Raw genomic sequence first — 22,630 nt, forward strand, 5'->3', positions numbered from 1 at the left:
GAGACACGCCAAATAAGATGAGGGTCTGTTTTATGGAGGCCGGGGAGAAGTTTCAGCAGAAGTCGAGGGTAGGAATGAAGGGAGGAGGAAACAGAGCAAGGAAGAGACAAGAATAACAACAGCTGTCAGTTACTGGTGGCTCGCTGTGTGCCCAGCATCCCTATCTCATTTAACCCTCACCACAACCCCAGGAGGTGTGTCCAGTTATGACTCCCCTTACAGAGGAGGAAACTAGGCCCAGAATGACCAAGGGACTTGCCCAAGGTCACACAGCTAATACGTGACGGAGCCAGGATTCGAACCCAAGCAGTCTGGGTGCAGGTTTTAACCAGGTGTATGTATCTTTTCCGGGGACTAAATTGTCCCAGGGTACTTTTGTAGTTCTGAAAATACAAAATAGAGCACAGGAATGTTAAATTTAGGGAGAGCTAAACTGCTCAGACAGAGCAAGCCTGAGTCAAACTTTTGGGGAATTTTAAAGTTGAAGGGACAGGAACGTACACAGCTGATCACCACCCCAGCGATGGACAGAGTGACTGAACCTAGTGACAAAAGGAATTCAGAAATATAAAATCACTTCTGTAGAGAGCGGTTACATTTCCTTGTGCTCTCTTAATTCAATATAGAATATGTAAATATTACTATGAGATGATGTGGTTTTCTTCTTGCATTTTGTCCAAGTCACTTTTTCAGTTACCGGAAAATGAGGTTTTCTGGGTCAACGTATGGATAAAAATATCCCACAGATGAGATTTGAAAAACAGACTCAGAGGAAGTCATTCAACTTGGTGAGACCGTCTTTGTCAGGTTCTGGGCCAGGTGTCTGCCCCTGCCCCATCCAGAAGCACTTGCACCCCCTACCATGTCCTACTCAACACCCCCAGAGGCAGACCCTGTGGACCACCTCAATGGGTTCCTTTGCTCTCTGGCTTCAGCTAAAAGGAGCTTGGGAGGCTGTGGGAGAGAGGGAGGGCAGTGAGGTCAGAGCTTGAGTGTCTGGGACTCCCTGTGGGGACACAGCTCTTGTTGGGCAGCTCTGGCCTCTGGCTTCCCATAACTGCTCCCACCTCTTCCAGCCTTGGGTACCGCCCCGTCCTGTGGTTTCCCCAGAGCCTGCCCATGCTTCTGCAAAGGGTCCCTATTATTGGACTCTCCTCAAATTACCATTATCTGAGTGTGCCTTCTCTTCCTGCAGGGAGCTGACTGATAGCTGGTCTTTCCCAGACCTTTGTTTGTTCAGACAGAAACACCCCTGTAACTTTCCCTTGGAACTTATTTTTAAGAAGACTGTCATAAGAAGAGCTTCATGTTATTTCCTACTTTTTCCCATAAGTGGAATTTCCTTTTTAATTCTCTAACACAGAGCCTACAGTCCATGATTAACGACAGACTGAGTCAATGTTTCTGGTCAACTCTTCAGAAGTATTTCTGGAATGTGGTTGAGCCACAGGTATTCAGGCCTTTTTTCCAGGGTACCAAAAAGAAAGGCACTTCTCTCTAACAATTCAAAAGACCTCACTGTGCACCACCTAAAACAATAATAACTAAAATAACTTCAACCTTTATCTCTATTGTAAACATTCTATTTTTTGTTTTCCAACAAAACTAAATCTCACTGTAGAGAAAAGAAGCCTACAGAGCTTGCACTACGGGTACCTCTATACATACTGCACTCGGCCAGGTGAGGTACATTTTTTTTATTGTGGTAAAATACACATAAAATTTACCATTTTAACCATTTTAAGTGCGCAGTTCAGTGGCCTTAAGTATATTCACACTGTTGTGCAACCATCACCACTATCCATTTCAAGAACTTTTTAATCACCACCAACTCTCCATTTCTTCCTCTGTCCAGCCCCTGGCAACCACTATTTTACTTTGTCTCTATTAATTTGACAAAACTAAATATCTTTTATAAGTGGAATCATACAGTATTGTCCTTTTGTGACTGGCTTATTTCACTTGGCATAATGTCCCCAAGGTTCATCCATGCTGTAGCATATGTCAGAATTTCTCTCCTTTTTAAAGGATGAATAATATTCCGTTGTATGTATATACACATTTATTTATCCATTCATCTGTGGATGGACACTTGTGTAGCTTCCACCTTTTGGCTGTTATGACTAATGCTACTATGAACACGAGTGTACAAATATCTGTTCAAGTCCCTGCTTTCAATTCTTTTGGCTATATACCCAGAAATAGAATTACTGGATCACATGGTAATTCTACATTTAATTTTTCGAGGAACCACCATACTGTTTTCCACAGCAGCTGCACCATTTGACATGCCCAAGAGTTCCAATTTCTCTACATCCTCACCAACTCTTGTTATTTTTTATCATAGCCATCCTAATATGTGTGAAGTGGTATCTCGTGGTTTTGATTTGCATTTCTCTAGTGATTACTGATGTAGAGCATCTTTTCTCTTATTGGTCATTTGCATATCTTGGGCTTACTGATCACTTGCATATCTTCTTTGGAGAAATGTCTATTCAAGTCCTTCGCCCATTTCTTAATTGGGTTGTTTTTTGTTGTTGTTGAGTTGTAGGAGTTCCTTATGTATTCTGGATATTAACCCCTTATCAGATACACAACTTGCAAATATTTTCTCCCATTCTGTGGGTTGCATTTTGATGGTGTCGATTGTGTCCTTTGATCCACAAAAGTTTTCAATTTTGATAAGTCCAATTTATCTATTTTTTTCTTCTGTTGCCTATATTTTTGGCGTCATATCCAACAAATCATTGCCAAATTCAACATCATGAAGCTTTTCTCCTCATTAATTCCTAGGAGTCCTATAGTTTTAGCTCTTACATTTCAGTCTTTGATCCATTTTGAGTTATTTCTTGTATATGGTATTAGGTAAGGGTTCAACTTCACTCTCTTGCATGTGGATATCCAGTTTTCCCAATACCACTGGTTAAAAAGACTGTCCCTTCCCCACTGAATGGTCTTGGTACCTGCGTCAAAAATTATTCCACCATATATGTGAGGGATTTTTTCTGGGCTCTCTATTCTCTTCTTTTGGTCTATATGTCTATCTTTATACCATTACAATGCTGTTTTGATTACTGTAGCTTTGTGGTAAATTTTGAAGTCAGGAAGTGTGAGACCTCCAACTTTGTTCTTCTTTTTCAAGATTGTTTTGGCTATTCAGGGTCCCTTGAGATTCCATATGAATTTTGGGATGGTTTTTCTATTTCTGGAAAAAAAAAAAGTCACTGGGATTTTGATACAGATTATATTGAATCTGTAGATCACTCTTGGTAATACTGACATCTTAACAATATTAAGTCTTCCAATTCATGAGCACAGACTGTCCTTCCATTTATTTGTGTCATCTTTAACATACTCATTTTTTTACAGATAAGAAAAGTGTGACTATTCTTGGTAGCTGCTTAACACTAGCTTCATAAATGAGAAGAGGTCCATAGGCCTGAGACCAAGGTTCCCTGTAGGTCATGCCTTGTCCCCAGTAGAAGCAGCCCCTCCAGGGGCACTTTCCCAACACCCCTTTACACGTAGACTCCTTGCATCTTCTGACATCATCGCTTACTTCCCATTCACCCATGACATGATTCATTTAGCTAATTAGACCTATGACGTTGACAGAATGGAAAGTTGTTGTTTTGCCTACCCAGCATCCATTCTCCTTTCTGTTCTAACAGCACCACAGTTCTCCTTGGGGAAACACCTCTTCTCTCCCATCAGTTCATGTGCTTTGTGGCAGGCTGCCCCACCCAAGTTCCAGGGTGGGACCCTGGTTCCAGGGTGGAACACCCAAGTTCCTGGCACCTGAGCCAGGCCTGGTTGATTGGGACATTTCATCTCCTTGGCCACAGTTACTGGTCCAGAAACGGCCAAATGATCCAAATGGGTCCAATGAGAGCTAATCCCAGGATTTGTACTGGAATGACAGAAAAAAGGCACTTTGTTTCCATGAGACTGTGAGCAATAAGGATGAGGCAAATCTGGAGGTGCCAGGGGCCACCACATGGGGCCTGAGGATGATGTCAGCCCAGGGCGAGGCAAGCCAAGAGATGAAGAGAGACTTTCATGAAGAAATTATGTAGGCACCTGGATCCAATTGTGCCTGAAGTAAATAAGCTGTGAACCTTCCAGTTACATGAGCCAATCACTTCTTCGTCTTGGTTCAGCTTTGTGTGCCTGGATTCTGTCACTTACAATGAAAAAAGTCCTAACCGAGTCTACCGTAATCTACCCCCTAATATTGATGCTATACAAACAAAAAACTAGTAAGTCACTTTTTCAACGACTCTCTAAAATTAATTATTTACATGATCTTATTCCACAAAGGATCCAAGGTGCCCCACAAATTATATTTAGTACAATAAAATGGAAAGTTATTAATTACAAAGCCAGGTCCAGGGAAAAGAGACAAAAGACAACCCCGGGGGATGGTTAGCTTATAGGTATCTATGCATGATATAGGGGCCTAGAGGGTTACAAACTCCAGGCAACAAATTTGGTTCTGGGCTTCCCGTCAGCCAAGGCAAAAAGTGAAACAGCATTAATAAAACAATTCTCCCAATTATCCATTCATTTCAAGAGCTGCTGAAATGTTCAAGAGCATCTAAAATCTATTGAGATGCAATTTTCAAATTACCTGTTGTAGTTTTTCTGAGGAAGGTTTGTTAACTTGCTTTACAAAGTTTCATCTCACGGCCCATGACTATGATACAACACAAGGGAGGCTTCTTAAGGCCAAGGGCAGCTTATTTATCTTGGTGTCCCTCCCAGTGCCTGATAAATAGCAGGCACTCGATAAGTCTATGCTTCCTGAATGCAATTAGAGTATGCTCTGCTGCCAAGCTCTACCCAGGCTCGTGCACCTGCGAGGCTCACGGATCCACTCAGAAAGAGAAAGACCTCCCCCAAAGGAGCTGAGTCACACTCCTGAGATAATCTTACGTCTACAACACGTTTTTAGATCTTAGTTTAATATGAACCAAATCATAATGAGATACTTCCACATTCACTTCAGATGAATCTAGAAAAGGAAAACTGCTCATTCAAATTAAATCGTATGCTTTCTACATCATATTGGCTTTGCTGATAATTCACTTATGCTAAATGTCAATTTTAAAACCACTGGGTTTAATTGCAAAGGCTTTAGTTCAGTAAAAACAGAGACATTGGAGAGCACAGTTAATTAGAGAAATTTGGGGGCTGGATGAGTATCATCAAGAGGCATCTGTCTTTTGTGGGAATGTTATCTATATAATGGCAGAAACTGGGTCTGAGAAAGGCTTTTGGTGGCGTGTCTACTGTCGATCCAGGAAGCTGAAATACAGTACATCAGGAGGGGATCTTCCTGGGAAAGGATTCAAGTGTTTGCCAAAAGTTTCATAGTGGATAAGCCTAGTGGATAAGACCATGGGCTTTGACTCAAGTCGTTGTTCCATTCTTTACCAACCGTGTGACCTTCTGGAAGTTTCTGAAGTTCCCTCAGTTCCCTCTTGTGAGATGGTGATAATACCTCAGAGGGGTGTCTTGAGTATTATATCGCAAAACATCTGTAAAACACTTAGCACAGTCTTGGCACACAGCAAGCCCTAAATATAAATTGTGTGTGTGTGTGTGTGTGTGTGTGTGTGTGTGTTTAAACTAAGGTGATTGTTTATGTGGATGTCTGGAAAACAAGTGGATGCACATCACAGAATAGGGAAGTCTCAGTGAGTTAATTATTTAGAACTCATTCATTTTAGAGTAGACATTGGACAAATATAGCATATCTAGTTCAGTTTTTTAAAATAATCAATGTATCGAGAAGACCTGAGGAAGCTTCACATTTTATACTTATTTAAGTATAAAATCCCAAACCATAGAAGGTACATAGCAACATAGCATCCCTCCTATTACGGCCATACCCCAGACACCCTCACCATGACAGCTTGACTCTTCTCAGTGGCTCTGAGTGGCCCCTTCTCCTGTCTACATCACACACCTGAAGTACACAGTTGCATTTATCAGGCAGTTTTGGAACGGGGACCGAGTGGCTTGCCAGTGTCTGCATGATGGCTGGCCCCCATCAGCTGCACGCTGCAGCGCCCTCCTCCTCACCTGAATTGTCAGGTTGCTCTTGGTGTTCAGGACTTTCCTCTCGGCATCCTGGAAAGCCTTCTGCAGCCTCTGTTCCATCGTCTGAGCAAACTTGCAGGACTGTATGTTGTCAGACGGGCTCACAAACTGCAGCACTGGAAGGAGAGGAACAGCTCGGCGCTCACCAAAGTCCCGTGTCCTGGCCCCTTGGACTTAGTGGCAGTCATGATATGAAACAGCATGATTTTACATCAGAGAAACTAGGCAAATAGTGACAGACAAGGTTTGGTTGTAGTTTTGGAAGTGGCTCTTAAAATGATTTATAACACAGAAGAATTAAAAGTGTGATGGAACCTGAGATTCCCTCCGATGCAAAGGATTTTGTGATGTCATTTGATGGGAATTTGTCGACATCTGCTCCAGGACTGACAGAAATAACCTGAGAGGGATCAGGCCTTCCATTTCTTTGGGGGGAAAAACATCAATTGACCAGCATTACTAAGTTGATTGAGTCTTTCAATTTAATGGTGTCTCCACTCTCGTGGTTTGGAAACCACGAGATCAGAAACACCAAGGGCTTGAAAGAAGGAGGCGAAGGCCCAAGCTCAGAGACTCTGACTCTGTCATCTGAAACACGCGGCTCCAAAGCACGGATTTCACGGATGCTCGACTCTTATCAGTAGCCGCTAGTAACACAGAGAAAAATAAAAGATACAGGACTTGGTGCTCATAAAGTACTAATCATATAAATTGGGAAGGAAGGTTCCCATGAAGGAATATTTCTAACAAATCCAGGGTTGGAAAAGTTTAGGCTGATGTGCAGGGAACTAGACATTTGATTAGCAGGGCCCTTTGAGGAAGGTGCACAGGGACTTTAAGAGACGACGGAGAAGCTCGCTATGGAGTTTGCACACAGGTGTCCTCTTGGTATGCCCCCGATCCCAGAACAGACAGGAATCCTCTCTTTCTGAGGTACTTGCCTGTCTTCAGCTGGAAGTAGCCTGCGGGCTGGGGGTTCCACAGGGAGGCAAGCACTGCCACAGACTGCAAGCTTGGGGTGTGCTGCTTCAGATCTGCAGTGACGTTGCTGACCCCATAAACACCCAGCATTTCGATCACTACGGCAGGCAAGTACACCAGCCTCCCTTTGGTAGCATAATAACCAACTGTGACGTTATGAGAATGTTCCAGAATGTCCACCTACAAAACAAATGGACCCACAGAACTCAGTGTTTATTTCCACGGTACTTTAAGTTCTTCTTGGCGTTTCTTAGAACTACAATTGTTATTTAGCATGGCTAGGGAACAGGATGTTCTCATTCAACAAATATTCTAACAATCCTATAAAGCATACGCGGATTGGCAAGTCTCAAAATATCAGAATGCAACAATATACAATTTATATCGAACCTACATGGAATAGAATTGATCTATGGTTTTTGTTTTGATTCCTTAAGTGCCCCAGTATAAACATGTGAGCACCAATTATCACTCAAGAAGGCAGACAAGAGACAGTGGCAAAAGAGATTTCCAGGGAATGGAATGCTGGGAAAAACAGGTTTATTATATTTCTCATCATTTATGAAAATTAAAAGGCAGAAATGATGGACTAACTGAGGGCATCTTCGGAACAAGGGTCAGGTAGTAAATGAAGTGAATTCCTCTCTCTAGAAGCTGAGAGAAGAACTGTTCAGATTTCATCGCATTCTTGGCTTGTGAGTCGATTCAAGACCAAGGTGGGCTCGGCCGTGGAGGGCTTCTCCTTCAGCTGAGTCCTACGGGACACTGATGATCGGAGCTCTTTCTGACCCACCTGGAAGATTTTGAGGCTTTTGATTTTATTCTTATTTTGTTTTGCTTTCTTGGTGTTTAATATTAACAGTGCAGGGTATTTTTAACACCCACTTTCCCCCCTTATTCTTGCATCTCCGTTACAAGCAGCACGTGTATTTGCCAAAGAAACCAAGACCACGGATCTGCAATGGGCTGGGCATGCCTTCGGCCCCTCCACGCTGTGCACTCCCCTCTACTTTGTCTCCTACAGGTGGCGTTCAGATGACTTTAGGTAAAACAAGAGACACTTCTGGAAGGAACATGGACACCACACTCAACAACACCAAATCACCAGTAAGAAAGCGACTCCCATTCTAATCCTTATAAATGTCTCAAGGAGCACATCTCAGTTTGGGGACTAGTTACCTATAACGTCTCTTTCATCCAGCCAGCCCTGGCGGTCTAGTGGTTAAGCTCCAGCGCTCTCACCGCCTCCGCCCGGGATTTTTCCCCAGCTCAGGGAACCACACCACCCGTCTGTGGGGTGTCATACTGTGGCGGCTGCATGTTGCTATAATGCTGAAAGCTATGCCACCAGGATTTCAAACACCGGCAGAATCACTCATGGCAGACAAGTTTCAAAGGAGCTTTAGACTAAGACAGATGAGGAAGAAGGACCTGCCCACCTACTTCCAAAAAATTGGCCATGAAAACCCTGTGAATAGAGGCAGAGTATTTTCTGATGGAGCACCGGAAGGGGAGAGGATGGCGCAAAAAGACCAGCAGGGTTCCGCTCTGCTGTGCACAGGGGCGAGATGAGTCGGAATTGACTCGACAGCACTAAAAAAAAAAATCTTGCTTATCATATTTTTAAACTAACAAAGGGAAACCAGGCTCAGCCTGAGAGCCTTCTGCAAGGCACAATGTCTAGCTAAATTTAACAAGCTGTTTCCGTTATTCTTATTTTTATGATTACCTCTTATTTGTGGCAAATAATCCTGATTTCCATTTACGGCGGTAATATCAAATGTCCTTTCAAGAGAAATGTATTGAAGTTTTTAAAAATGAGCCAATTTTTTAAAAAAAACTAATATGTACTAACTGTGACAGCTGTCTGTGATGATATGCAAATGACCAAAGTTGAGTGAAAACTGTCAGGCAACCAAATGGGAATATTCACCTTTTCAACTTTCAAATAATGTTTCTGTGCAGAAACCACAGATGCCTCTCATGGGATGCAGTTCTTTCTTTCTTTTTTTTCTCAGAATTATATAAAAGAGGTTGACAATGACCAACGATCTTGGTACTAAACCTCATTCCTGTCCTTGGTGGTGGTGGGACCACTAAGCTGAGGGCAGCTGTAGAACCAAGCAGCAAAGGAAGAAACCAGAGCAACATTTCTAAGTGGTGCAAAGGGCTGTCCAACGACTGCCAGTTGCATTTACTGCTTTAAAACTTGGAATCAAACCAAAAGAGTATAAATCAAGGCCTCCACCACTCGGACATGCCATCGAAACCAGCTAGCAGCCACTAAACAGTACTTGGCATTAAAGGATTTGGAGAGAAAAAATGTTTACTTCTCGGGGAGCTGCTGGCAATTTAAGCAAAGCTGGACTCAATTTACAAGTCAAAATAATTTTTCAATATCCAGAAATAAATCACTAACTATTTACAATGGTGAGAAAGATAAAGGATAAAGGAAAAATGGATGGTTTCTGGAAAATTACACTAACAATATTAAATACATTCCCCAAACAACAGGATAATGAGAGAATTTAAAACAGTATATCTGGGCTTTAAAAAAAAAACAACAGACATAAGGCAATTAGCCTCAATTTTCTATTTCAAAATCGGACATTTTTCTCCAGCGACCACACATTAGCTATTTGCCAAAAGGAAGCAAGATCTTCCTTCTGGGCAGTGTGATTATGGAGCCCAGGGAGGAGGAAAACAATCTAAACATACTCGGGACCCAGGAGGAGACATGGAGGGACTGGTCTGATTACAAAACCAAGGATCTTACATGAGCCGAGACATCACTCTGCTGGAAAGCCTTCCGCAAGGCCTGCGTGAGCCCTCTGGCTACACTGAGCTTCAAAGTTTCGCTGTTCTGCACTCTCCTTTGCGTCAGAAAGAGAACTGTGGGGCAAAGAGAAGCACGGTCATCAGGTGAGGCTGCAGACCTCTCACTGACCAAGCCCTCCCCTCTCCCAGCCAAGCCACCGCCTCCCGCAGGAGCACAGGTCCACCACCGAGAGGGGTGGGCTGGGGTAGCAGCTCTGCTGGTCCCACTAAAGGCCTAAGGAAAGAAGGCCCAGCCATTTGGGTGGCCCTAGTGGGGAGAGAGCTAGAACGCTGGTGGCACTTCACTTCTGACCAATGCAGCCTCTGACTTCGGAAGCCGGGCTCAGCAGTGCCTACCCTGGTGGGCCTGCATGGAAGGACATTCCGGGGCAGCACTCCCTGAGGGCTTACTCAAGTGCAGGCCCTGAGCAGGTGCTGCAGCCTAAACAACCCCAAATCAGGAAGGTGCCAGCCCCACCCCATGAGCGGGACGGAGAGAGGGGTGGAGTGAGACGGAGAAAAGGCATTTGTGACTGCAGGTGACAGGTGCTATTTGAAGGGAAGCCTAGGAGGAGCATCCAGTCCTGACTTGGGCAAGGGGGTGGGGCTCAGGGAAGGTTTCCTGGGAGTGAGCGGCCAAGAGGGGAGGGACTGCCCCACCCACACCCAGCGGAGGGAAGACCAGGTGCAAGTGAGCTATTCCAGAACACATGTTTAGGCTTGGTCCTAAGGGCAACAGGAAGTGAAGTTTTCAGCAAAGGCATGCATTTTAGAAGGCTCCCTTGACTGCAGACTGGCGAGCAGATTGGGGGACGCGGGGGTCTGAAGGCAGAGAGAGGAGTCTGGCTGTGGTTGCTGAAATTCAGGTGAGAGATCATGACAGTGTGAACCAGTGAAGAGGCAGTGGGGGTGGAGGGAAGGGGCATTCAGGAGGCAGCACCGAAAGGAACTGGTAATTGACTGGGGGTGGCTGGGGTGAGGAGGTCGTGAAGAAGAGGGAGGGAGGATGTCCCAGACTTCTGCATCTCGTGGCTGGGGCTGCCTGCCACTCAGAGGAGGAGGCGTAGATCTGGAGAGAGGAGGAAGAAGAGTCGAAAACCAGATAGTAAAATTTCTTGAGAAATAGAAAGAGATACTGTACTTTCTGCAATGCCTGGTTTCACAATTGCCTGTTTTAGAGTAGGCTGTCTCAAGATATAATTTCACTTAATTCTTTGTGGGGTGAAGGGGAAGGCAGGACGTGAGCAGTTAACATTGGCATGCTCTTTCAAATAATGTGTCTAACGCTTTTTATAGCAAACACTACCACACTGTCAAAAGCACCCTGTGCCTTCTTGGCCTGCTTTGCTGCAACTGGGAGGTGGGGGCTAGAAAGAGAGCACCCACCGCCCAATGTTTTCCAGAAGGTCTCCTTTTTTAACATCAAAAGAAATCCTGGGCACCCACAGAGGGTACTGTGGCTGCACTTTTAGTATCTGCTGATGGAGAAAATACAAGACAAAAAGCCTTTCTGAATTCTGTGGTACTTCCCAAGATTTTGTATTTTACTAATCACATCATTCATTCATGTGGGACATCACTGATTCACTCTACAGGCAAAACTTGGTGTACATTTGCTTTCTCAGATTCACTGGCAGAACTGGTTTCCCAGGGGCCTGCTATAGCAGGACTGATCCCAGTACTAGAATCCGTGTCACCTAACGCTCCCCCTCTCCTCTGTCACTTGATAAAGATCAGGGTTCTCAACCTCGGCACTCCTGACATTTGGGCTGGATTACTCTGTCGTGGGGCCATCCTGTGTGCTGCAGGATGTTCAGCAGCATCCCTGGTCTCTATCTCACTAGATGCCAGGAGCACCCTTCCTGCCCTCCAAGCTGCAGACACCCAAACGTCTCCAGACACGGTCGAATGTCCCCTGGGGAAGGGGGAGCGAAATCGCCCCTGGTTGAGAATCACTGATCTCAGAGAAATCTAGTAATTCTGTCACATCTCCGAGGCCAGGAAGTGCTTGCTGCTGTCAAGTAGAATCAGGAGAGCGGACTCTTACCCGTCTTCACCAGGAGCTTACTGGACATCTGACACTCCAGGCTGGATGCCCTCCTGCCCGTCGTGGCCACAGCAGTTGGTGCGGCAGGAAGAGCAGCATTCGTGTTCTCTGCCAGCACAGGCGGCCACCAGGTCGCCCTTACTGCTGCAGAGACGGATGTCAAGGCCGCCAGGACTGTCAGCGGGCGTGCGGTGGACGCCGTGGGAGTGTCTGGGTGGGGGAGGTTGGGGAGGCCCGTGTGCATGGCTTGTGGTGTCCTGGGGAGGTGTGTTGTGGACTGGAGGCCAACGGCAGTGCCCATGTCCCCCTGCATGGCTGTGTGAGCGCTCATGGTGTGTGCTGTTCTTGCAGACATGTAGGCTGGCGTGAACGAGAAGGCTGCATGGGCTGCTCCCGGTGTCTCCTTTGGGCCAGATGCTGCGTTGCTTGTGACATTTTTAGCTAGAGCAGTGGTCAGACTGCTCTTGGCTAATCCTAAGGCCATGGCTGAAGGGCTGCCGCTGGTCCCCTTAGCAACCAGGGCTGCAGACACGGCCGGTGGGCTTGGTTTCCTCCAAAACAAGGTGGCTGCTGCTGCTGCTGCTGTTGGTTCTGCCTTGGACGACACTGAGGAGTCCGCTGCAAAGAGAGAAAAAATGAAGTCTGTCATTAGCCTGCAGTGGATGTCACTTGTCGTGGTGATGAATGGATGTAACTTATGGGTTTGCTGGGGTGAAAAGTCTCTGTGCTCTGGAATTTAGGCAAAACAGCCTTAGGCTCATCAAGTCGATTAACCATAATGAGAATGCCACTTATAGCAAAGCTATGGTTGGTAATAAGGATACTTAAATTCTGAATACTTTCACAAAAATCAAGTCAGCAGAGGATCAAGGACACCCCTATGTGGGGCTGCTAACTCATTCGCCATCCTGAGAGGGCATGTCTGCTCCGGTGTCTGTGTTGAGTTTGAAGATGCTTTGGCCACAGAAGCAGTCATACCTGTTTTTGGGTACCAGGAAACAAACTACCTGCATTAGTGGCTGCACCTGTCCATTTCTTGGAGTGCTTGAGAAGCCAGCAGCACTTTCGATGGGGTCCTGAAAAAGGCGCTGGTGGATAGAGGATGAGATTCAGCAGGAGAGTGATATCTCAGGATACTCTGGAATGGTGTGGAATCATTTATCACAGGAGATGGATAGATGTCGCTGGAAATTTGGGAATTCGTCTCTATTCCACCTGAAAGCATGTTCTGCAAGCTAGCTGTGGAAGTTAGACTTGGAGAGGTTAGCAAGAGAGGCTGTGTTAGATGGGCAGGCAGCTGCAGACGAGGACAAGACACAGAATGTTGACTTGTGGATAGGTAATCTTCAACTTCAGCTGTTTGGAAGTCTCCAGCATGGTTGTTATTGCTTATGGACAAGAAGTCTGTGTGGCTCCCAACCACAGTAATGTCTGACTGTTGAACAGGCTGGCCGGAGCTTGTGCCAAGGACTGGATCCTGAATGCTGGAGCCTTCTGCAGCTGCTAGGTGCCCAGCAGTGTCTTTGATATCCCGAGACCTTACTGTACTGGCAGCTGACGTTAAACCACTGGCAGGAGTAGCTGAAGCTGAATGAGTTTCCCAATTTGTGGAGTTAATTATGTGCCCATTTAAATCATAATTTGTTTGCTGCAGTGAGCCAGATATCGTGGGTTCTGTGGAAAGGGATCCAGTTTCTGCGGAAAGAGAACTCCAGAAAACATCTGTGATTGCTGGCTTTTTCGTGTCTCCCATTGTTGAGAAATCATAGACCTCACCGGGGGAGGGAAATGCTGTCACCTGTTTGGAAGCTGAAACTGACAACTCAGAATGGTCCATCACAGCTGCGTAAGTCTCTGGCGTGGTGCTGGAAAAGCTCAGAGATGGGGAAACAGTCTGGGTGGAGGGATGGAAGGCGGAGATAATTCTGAAGAAAGGAGATGCGTTCTTGGAGTTGTAATGACAGTAGATGAAATGCAATCAGTGCTAAAAGTAGAAGTGAATCCATTTACCGTGTGAAGACTGGGAATCTCTTTCCTTGGAAGGGTCTGGAGAGCAACTGTCAAATTTGCCTTTTCATTTTTCTTTAGAACAGCTGTCATGCTATCTTCTTTCTGCAGGGGAAATGTCCAAGTTAAGGAAAGAAAATTAGGAAATTTGCTTGAGAGGAGGAAGTCTGTAGCTGCAGTAGGAGGTGATCCGTTGTTGCCCTCTCCTTGAGGAGCTGGCATTTTGGGCGCGGCGGAGAGAGAGGCGTGATTCTTTGCCGGCTGGAAGAGAGTAGGCATGGTGGGCAAGTCTGCTGCTGAGCCAAACGACGGTGATGCAGGAACGGCCCCAGAGGGTTGGCCTGTCCGTGGCTGGCTGTGGTGAGAGGCAGAGGGGAAGGCACCACAGAGGAAGATGTGTGTCCTGCTAAAAGGGCGGGCCCTTTGGAATTCTCTGGAGCTGGGGACAAATGTGATGGCTTAGCAGAGTCATCTGCAATAGCAGGGCCTGGCTTTCTGCCAGTCATTTCTACTGCCACTGACTTCACAGTCGGGGAAAGTGAAGGCGTGGCCTCTTGGATCGCTGCTGCTGTTTCTTAAGAGCCAGCAAAGACGCTCCGGTGTACACTCTTCCTGCCACCTCAGCGTCCATCGGCTGCGTGGGTGCAGGACTTGAAGCCACTTCCCACACTGACCTTGAGGGCGCTCCACCTGGAAGCTGAAGAAGATGTCCAGAGGCCAGGGGAGGGGCAACAGACGGGCCAGCTCTGCCGCGGAGCTCAAACACTCAGGGGTGAGGGGCCTGCAGAGCTAGGCCCCTCCATGGGGAACAGCTCAGAGTACTGCTTTGTTGAGGATTCAGAAAAACCTAGATGAGGGATGTCTATTAAATCCTGGGCATTTCTGGATGGAGTGTGGTTCACTTCATCAGCAAACGGGTTTAGGGGATTAGCTACGCTCTGAGTTGGAGAGGAGTCAGTTGGAACTGTTTGGGGGAATGAAGGCACTTTGGTGGGTCGCGTGGCCGGCTTAGAAAAAATGATGGAATGAGGTGAGTCAGGAGCCAATGAAGAGGAAGAAGATAGGGGGAGAAGTGTGAAGGTGTCTGACCTCGGGGAACAGTGTTGTGAAATGGAAGGAGTCCCTACCCACACTGGCTGGGACGGGGGGACAGCGCTCAAGGCCGTCCCTGACGGGACAGTGGACAACGGGGGGAGCATGCTGGCATGAGGCAAACCTGGCATGGCGGCTGCTTCGCCTCCCCCTCGAGGTCTTGGTTGGACCAGAGACTCGGTGGAATCCTTGGAAGGCTCAAGGGAGGCGCTGTGTCCACTTCCTTGGTAAGGGGAAGAAGAGAAGTCCCCGTGAGCCCTAGCTCTGCGGGGGGTCCGGGGTGGAGGAGTGCGGGTGACCTGCAGCACGCTGGTGTTGTCAGGGGACGGTCCCAGCACATTCTTGATTCTGTCCACTGCCGAGGAAGACGGGACTTCTGAGAAAGGCCATGTTGGTGAAATCGGTAACAATTTCCCATGAGGAAATGACTCTGGGATGGGGGTGACAGTGATCTGTAGATTGTCTGTTCCTGTGAAACAAAAGATCAAGCAGTCAGGCGTCAGACAGCCATTAAGTACCTACTGTGGTAGGTCCTGGAGAGAAGGGCAAACAAGACAGGGATCGCTCCGACCTCACAGCACTTCCACCCCATCATGGACTCATTACACACATTCCAACAATGAGTTAAGTAATGACAATATGCAAATACAGCAGCTAACCTCCAGGGCAGGGCTGGTGAGAAGGAGTCTCTGATGAAGGGATGGTTAAGCACAGATAGGGAAGATAGCGGTGTATTTTAAATCGTTTTTCTATACCACCTACGAGTCACAACCTACATCAAAGATGAATCTGTCTTCCTGCCATGGCCAAAAACACCAGAATACACCTCCTCCAAGAACCCAAAGTGCAAAACGAAAGGACTGTGTGTCTGAGTGAAATGTTGGTTTAGGGCCCTAAGGCATCTCAAGCAGAATAACTAAGGTTGCCTATGTTTAGAAAGATGGCACCAAGGAGACATATTTATCTTGCTGGACTTAAAAGGATTCCTTATCAGATATATGGTTTGCAAATATCTTCTCCCAATTGTTAGGTTGTCTTTTCATTTTGTTGATGGTTTCCTTTGCTGTGTAGAAGCTTTTTAGTTTGATGTAGTACCATTTGTTTATTTTTTCTGTTGTTTCCCTTGCCTGGTCAGACATGGTACTTGAAAATATACTGCTAAGACCGATGACAAAGAACATACTGCCTATGTTTTCCTCTAGAATTTTTATAGCTTACCTGATAAGGGGTTAATATACAAAATAGATAAAGAACTCATACATCTCAACAACAAAAAAACTAACAACCCAATTAAAAAATGGGCAAAAGATATGAACAGATATTTTCTCAAAGAAAATATACAGAAGGTCAACAGGCACATGAAAAGATGTTCACCATCACTAATTATTAGGGAAATGCAAATCAAAACTACAATGAGATATCACCTCATGCCCGTCAGAATGGCTATAATTAACAAGACAAGAAATAACAAGTGTTGGAGAGGATGTGGAGAGAAGGGAACTCTCATACACTGCTGGTGGGAGTGCAAACTGGTGCAGCCACTATGGAAAACAGTATGGAGATTCCTCAAAAAATTAAGAATAGAACTACCATATGGTCCAGCTATTCCACTGCTGGATATTTATCCAAAGAACATTAAAATATGAATGCATAAAAATATATGCACCCCTATGTTCACTGCAGCATTATTCACAATAGCCAAGACTTGGAAGCAACATAGGTGCCCATCAAGGGATGAATGGATAAAGAAGATGTGGTATATACACACAATGGAATACTACTCAGCCATAAAAAAGATGAAATCCAGCCATTTGCAATAACATGGATGGAGCTTGAGACTATCATGCTAAGGGAAATAAGTCAGAGGGAGAAGGTCAAATACTGTATGATCTCACTCATAAGTAGAAGATAAAAACAACAAACAAACACATAGAGACAGAGATTGGATTGGTGGTTACCAGAAGGGAAGAGGGGAGGGAGGAGGGCGAAAGGGATGATTAGGCACATGTGTGTGGTGATGGATTGTAATTGGTCTTTGGGTGGTGAACGTGATGTAATCTATACAGAAATCGAAATGTAATGATGTACACCTGACATTTATATAATGTTATAAACCAATGTTACCACAATTTAAAAAGAAAGCATTCCTGACACCATCATTCAAGCATGTCACACAGCAAAGGAGAGTTCTTGCAGGTTAGGCTGTTTCCGAAAGAAGAACTATTCACACCCGCCCAGGACCAGAGCCCTTCATGAGGCCTGGAGACACCACGAGCACCCGCAGAGAAACAGACTGTTGGCACCACAATGCAAAACCACGGCAGAAAGGCAAGGGGACAGGGCACAAGGTGGTGACCCCACAGGCCCAGAGGCAAGGCAACAACTGGTCAGAAAGCTGGAAATTTCACCCTCGGGAAGAAAAACAACATCCAGCCTGCTGATTCTCTGGTCCCCTTCCCATGGTTCTGTGGTGTCGACGGTGCTGATGACCCCAGAGGTGGCCAAGTGCCCTTAAATAATATTTTAAATTAAAAATAAAAAAGAAAGAAAGGGTCCTTCTAGAGCTTTCTACATAATTAGCTAAAAACGTTAGAACCATGTGATAGAAACAAACAAGTCAAGAGCTAGAAGTCAGAAAATCTGGTGTGAAGTGGAGCATGGGGGGATGGAGGTAAGGATGGGTCATGTACAGGAGCAAATCTGTATTTTAGAACAACCATTCTGGCTATGGAGTGAAGAACAGACTGGAAAGGGGCAAGAGTGGATGACACAAGGCCAGGGAGGAGACACCCGCAGTGGCCCGGGCACAGGATGACAGGAAGGTTGTAAAGAGGGGTTGAGCCATGGGTGGGAGACTGAAATAGATCATCCTTTACGGTCCCTTTCAACTCTCAGAGTTCAGGATAACAGGTTTGTGCTTGTATATGTGATTGGGTTTTTTTTAATGGCTGCCAATTCTCCTATATGCCTCCCATTGAGAGGTGAGGTCTAGGTCCCCTCCCCTTGAATCTGAGTGAGCTTGAGACCATTCAACCAGTTAGTCTGGCAGAAGTAATGCCATGTGACTTCCGAGGCTACTGTCATGAAAAGCCAGGCAGCTTTCGCTTGGTCTCTTAGAAGGCTTGCTTTGCATATGCTCCCTCACGCTCCCTCCGGGAACCCAGCCACCGCTCTATGAGCAGCCTAAGCCACATGGACAGGCCATGTGTAAGCACTCCAGTCAACAGTCCCAGCTGAGCCAAGCTTCCCAGTCACACCAGCCCAGGCACCAGACACTGAATGAAGAAGCCTCCAGATAATTCAAGCCCCCAACCATTTGAATCACCCCGGCTACCTGCGTCTTCCCTACTGAGCCCCCAGCATTGTGAAGGAGAGACAAGCCATCCTCACCGTGCTCTGTCTGAATTCCCGAACCAACGAACATAATACAATGGTTGTTATTTTACAACACTGAGCCAGGGGTGGTCTGTCGAGCAGCAACAGTAACAGAAACAGTACCGGGCTGGGTCCCTCGCCTCTGGGAAGTGAGTCTCCATAGCTCTAATTAGATTCCCAAAAGGATTCAGAAGCCAAAACAATTACAATGAAAATTACTTCTGTTTTATAATCAAGATTTTAAAATTATGTCAGTGCTAATAAATAAAATATATCTGTATTAATTAAAGTTGCATCATGGAAGGAATAAGAAGGAAAGAAAAAATTTTGATTATTAAGAAGAAAAGGAAAGTATTTATTAAGAAGAAAGGGAAAGTAAATTGGGAGAAGCAAGGCAAAACCAAATTACAGAGAGCTTCAAACACACTCAAAGAAAGGCAGTGAAGGAGAAGTTTGATAAAGGAGGTGTGTTGCACAGATGCTGAGGTATCCCCATGATCCTTGTCTCTTGGTGGTCATGCTTTTGTGTGGCCCTCTCCTTGAGTATGAGTAGAACCTGTGACTTGCTTCTAACCAGCAGAATATGGTAAAGGTGATGGCATGTCACTCCTGTGGTTATGTTATCTTAAATAAGACTATCTTGCTAGCAGACTTGCTCTCCATCAAGGAGAGGCCTTATTGGAAAAGCCCATGTGGCAAAGATCTGTAGGTGGCCTCTAGAATTGCAGGCAGTCTCTAGGAACTACAAGTGACTGCTCAGAGTGGAGGGTGGCCTCCAGCTGACAGCCAGCAAGAAACCAAGGCCTTCAATACAGCAAACACAAGGAAATGAATTCTGCCAACAACCTGAGTGAACTTGAAGTGGATCTTTCCCCAGCCAAGCCTCCAGATGAGAATGCAGCCCAGCTGCCACCATGACTGCCCCCTTGGGAGACCTGGTCCAGAGGATCCAGATGAGCTGTGCCCAACCTCTTGACCTGTGGAAACTGAGGTCATAGCTGTAAGCTGTTTTAAGCTGTGAAGTCAGCAATAGAAAACTAATACAGGTAGGAAGTAACAGGCTGTATGGGGAAGCAGGAGTATATGAGAAAGAGATGGAGCACGAAGGACCATGATGAAAAGTAGCATGAAGGATGATGGCAAGTGGCCATCAAGATGGTAAAAAAGAAGCACAAGTAGTTATGTTTGTTTGGAATATCACAGAGAATAAGCTGTGAAATAAAAATTCTAACATAGTACCTGGGACTCAGAGGAAGTTACCTGAAGAGAACACGGGACTTTGCAAGAGTAGAAACAAAGCCACAGCAGCAAATAGCAGCAGGCACGTTGTAAGGTTGCTATGAAACAGGTTGGACTCTTCTGTTTAAATCCCATTTTTCAAGAAAAAGAAAGCCACACTATTCTAATCAAATAACCGAATTCTTGTTTTTCTCAATGAAATCCCACTGACTCTCCAATCATCCCCCACCCCCAAAAAACCCATAACTTTCTTCTACTTAGAATGACATGGATTATCCTTTGCTAACAAATATGGTAACAGCCTTCAAAAAATACACAGAAAGCAAAGGTTAAGTCCCACACACTGAAGAGGGAGATGCAAGACAGGGGTGTTCTCCTGCACACGCCCCAGACTGGCCATCCTTTCTGAACATTACAGATATCCCGCAATCCAGGGACACGCCAACAATTCCCCTCTGTTTGAACAGACCACGTTTCCCACAAAGGGACTGGGAATCTAAAGAATCTTAAAGGGAAGTAGCTTAAATGGTGAGAACTTGAAGGGGGCTCTGGATGAAGAAAGATAGGGAGCAGAGGTGGATTTGTGTTGGAGACGAGTGAACGCAGGCAAGCTGAAGACCCTCAAAATAATGAAGAGAAAAGTTAAAATGAGTCATCTCTTCCCTTCTCAAGGAAACAAGAATGGGCAGTCACACAAACCCTCCTCAATAGACAACTGACACTCACATTTTAAACCAGGCTTGTTTGAGCCAAGTTTAAATAAAACCATGATTCTCAGAGCTCCAGGAAAGTGATGTCACTCCTGTCAGAATAGCAGCCTTAATAACAGCCTGCACAGGTGTGCACGCACAGGTAATGTACCAATGCTTCCGCCGCTTGGCAAGTTTGCGTAGAGTCTCATGAGAGCTAAACTTAGCCTTGAACCAAGAGTCAGGAAGCAGATCAACATGGCGACACATCAAGAGAGGTAAGAAGAGCTCGACCAGGCGTGGACACAGAGTCTGACACTGACCAATGTCGCACGGTGAGAGCTGCCCCTCTGTCCCCAGGCCTTGGAGCCCCACGCAGCAACACCTAGATGCACGATGACGGCTGTGCAGGCAGGTCTTCTGAGGCCCTCAGCACTGCCGCTTCATCCTCTTCGGGGCTCGCGCACGAGACGCAGACCCGCACTGTGAGGCTGCTGCCCTCAAGAGTCCCTGCCACGCGGCAGCCCAGCTCCAGCCTCCCAGAAGCCCAGAGGGGCGTCAGGTTCCTCTGCACCTTCTCTCCACTCCGAGCCTCTCTCCAGCCCCAGGGGCTGTGTCAGTCCCTGTTCATGGCTGTTTTTATCCCAGACCTCAAGTAAAGACCCTCCTTTCCAAAGCCATCGGAGTCTGAGACCTAGGAGCATTCTCATTCGGCTCAGAGGGCCTCTCAAGGCTGCCCTGCACTGCTTCTGAATTCCTCTGACTGCTCTCGTCCCAGCTATAACCATGGCCTTCTCGTCAGGGCTGTTCCTCTCTACTGCTGGAGACCCCATGGAGAAGACAGCCTTCCCCCAGCCAGACCCATGCCCGCTGAGGCACGGCTGCGTGCCCAGCCACGGTTGTGAGACCACCACTTTGTGCCCCTCACTGCCCGCCAGCAGGTTTTCTTAATTGCAGCACTTAAAGAGAAGCAAACCTGATCACCAACAGCTCTTAAATGTAGGAAACTGACAACCAATTAATAAACATTAATAAGTATCCCCAAACCCTCTGCCTGGTATGTCAGAGAAAAATATCTACAGCTTTCTACCAGGCCCCAGAGTCAGACTGCCTGGATTCAAATCCCACTCCTCCACTTGCTAGCTGCGTGACCTTGGACAAGTTACTTAACCTCTCTGTGCCTCAGTTTCTTCACCTGTAAAATGGGGACAATTACAGGACCTATCTCCTGGTACCTACAGCACCATGCAATTGTTTTAAGGATTAAAATGAGGTGATATATGTAAAGTTGTTAGAACAGTGCCTGGTACATAGTGCTTCAAAAATGCTAGCTAGCATTGGCATTGTGATGGTGATCATTATTTGCTCAGCCCAGGGTAAGCGTGGATGCACTCAGAGGACCCGGACACCGTTTAGAACTTAGCAATGCCTGCAGATCATGCACTGTCACAGTCTCACACATCTGTGGAATCTCTTAGATTTTGCAAAACACTTTCATACCCTGAACCCGCCTGTTCCTCACAGTACCTATGAGGCAGAGGATAAAGGTTCTCATCCCCATGTTACAGGTGAGGAACTCAGGGCTCAGGGAGGTCGAGCGGTGGCTCACCAAGGTCACGCTGAGAGCTACCCTATAGCCAAGTGTCACACCACCCCTTGACTTCAGATCCAAGGCCCTCTGTTCCGCGTGGGAAGGAGCAGGTCTTCCTCCATCTCCAGGTCTGGGGTGGGCTCCATCCTCCCAGAGGAACCCCGACAGACGGGAGCCCACACAGTAGCTGCCTCTCTCTCCTGAGTCTGTTGATGAATCTTCTTGGGTGCCGCTTGGGTGAACGTGACGGCGCGCAGCTCTGCATCCACGACCGCCGCCGGCTCCGACTCCCCGCGGTCGGAGAGGACTGGCAGCCGCCGAGGCCGCGCCCCACAGCGGCAGTTCTCACGCCAGCGCCGGACGTTCTGCCCGGGACGGTTCTCCTGGGGCTGTGGAAAATGAAACGCGCGCCCAGCAGAATCCAATGACCATTCCTTGAAGTGATGCCAGCACAGAGAAGGTTCTGTTTACTATCGAAGCATTTTAACTTTCAAAGCTCTTTCACAGCTGTTTTCTTTTTTAAAAAAGCTTATTGCTTTCAAATCCTTTGTGAAACAGGTTTAAAAATAAAGTTGATTTTTCCCCTATTGTAACAGTAATATAACTTCGCTTTCATTTTTTAAAATTTAGAAAGGATGGAAAAGTAGAAAGAAAAGAAAAAGAATCCTATGCCTCCCTCAGTCCTCT

At 46.3% G+C, this 22,630-nt stretch overlaps 1 protein-coding gene and 1 pseudogene across 5 annotated transcripts in view; both read right to left on the reverse strand.

The window, feature by feature from the left end:
- LOC101391864 (UPF0606 protein KIAA1549L) overlaps positions 1 to 22,630 on the reverse strand; it is a 281,751-nt gene that overhangs the window by 103,518 nt on the left and 155,603 nt on the right. For 4 of the 5 annotated variants that reach the window (XM_087423156.1, XM_087423155.1, XM_087423157.1 and 1 more), the window contains exons 2-6: positions 15,174 to 15,518; positions 11,951 to 12,568; positions 9,863 to 9,978; positions 7,047 to 7,266; positions 6,088 to 6,221 (exon numbers count right to left, since the gene is read on the reverse strand). In XM_087423156.1, coding sequence (XP_087279282.1) covers positions 6,088 to 6,221; positions 7,047 to 7,266; positions 9,863 to 9,978; positions 11,951 to 12,568; positions 15,174 to 15,518 — 1,433 coding nt within the window. The remainder of the gene's footprint in view (positions 1 to 6,087; positions 6,222 to 7,046; positions 7,267 to 9,862; positions 9,979 to 11,950; positions 12,569 to 15,173; positions 15,519 to 22,630) is intronic. The other variant, XM_087423158.1, reaches the window with a different exon arrangement.
- Positions 12,923 to 15,167, reverse strand: LOC147912670 (UPF0606 protein KIAA1549L pseudogene; annotated as a pseudogene).

The sequence above is a fragment of the Ceratotherium simum genome, chromosome 34 (assembly GCF_057802395.1).
Source record: "Ceratotherium simum simum isolate JZ-2026a chromosome 34, ASM5780239v1, whole genome shotgun sequence".
Taxonomy (NCBI): Eukaryota; Metazoa; Chordata; class Mammalia; order Perissodactyla; family Rhinocerotidae; genus Ceratotherium; species Ceratotherium simum.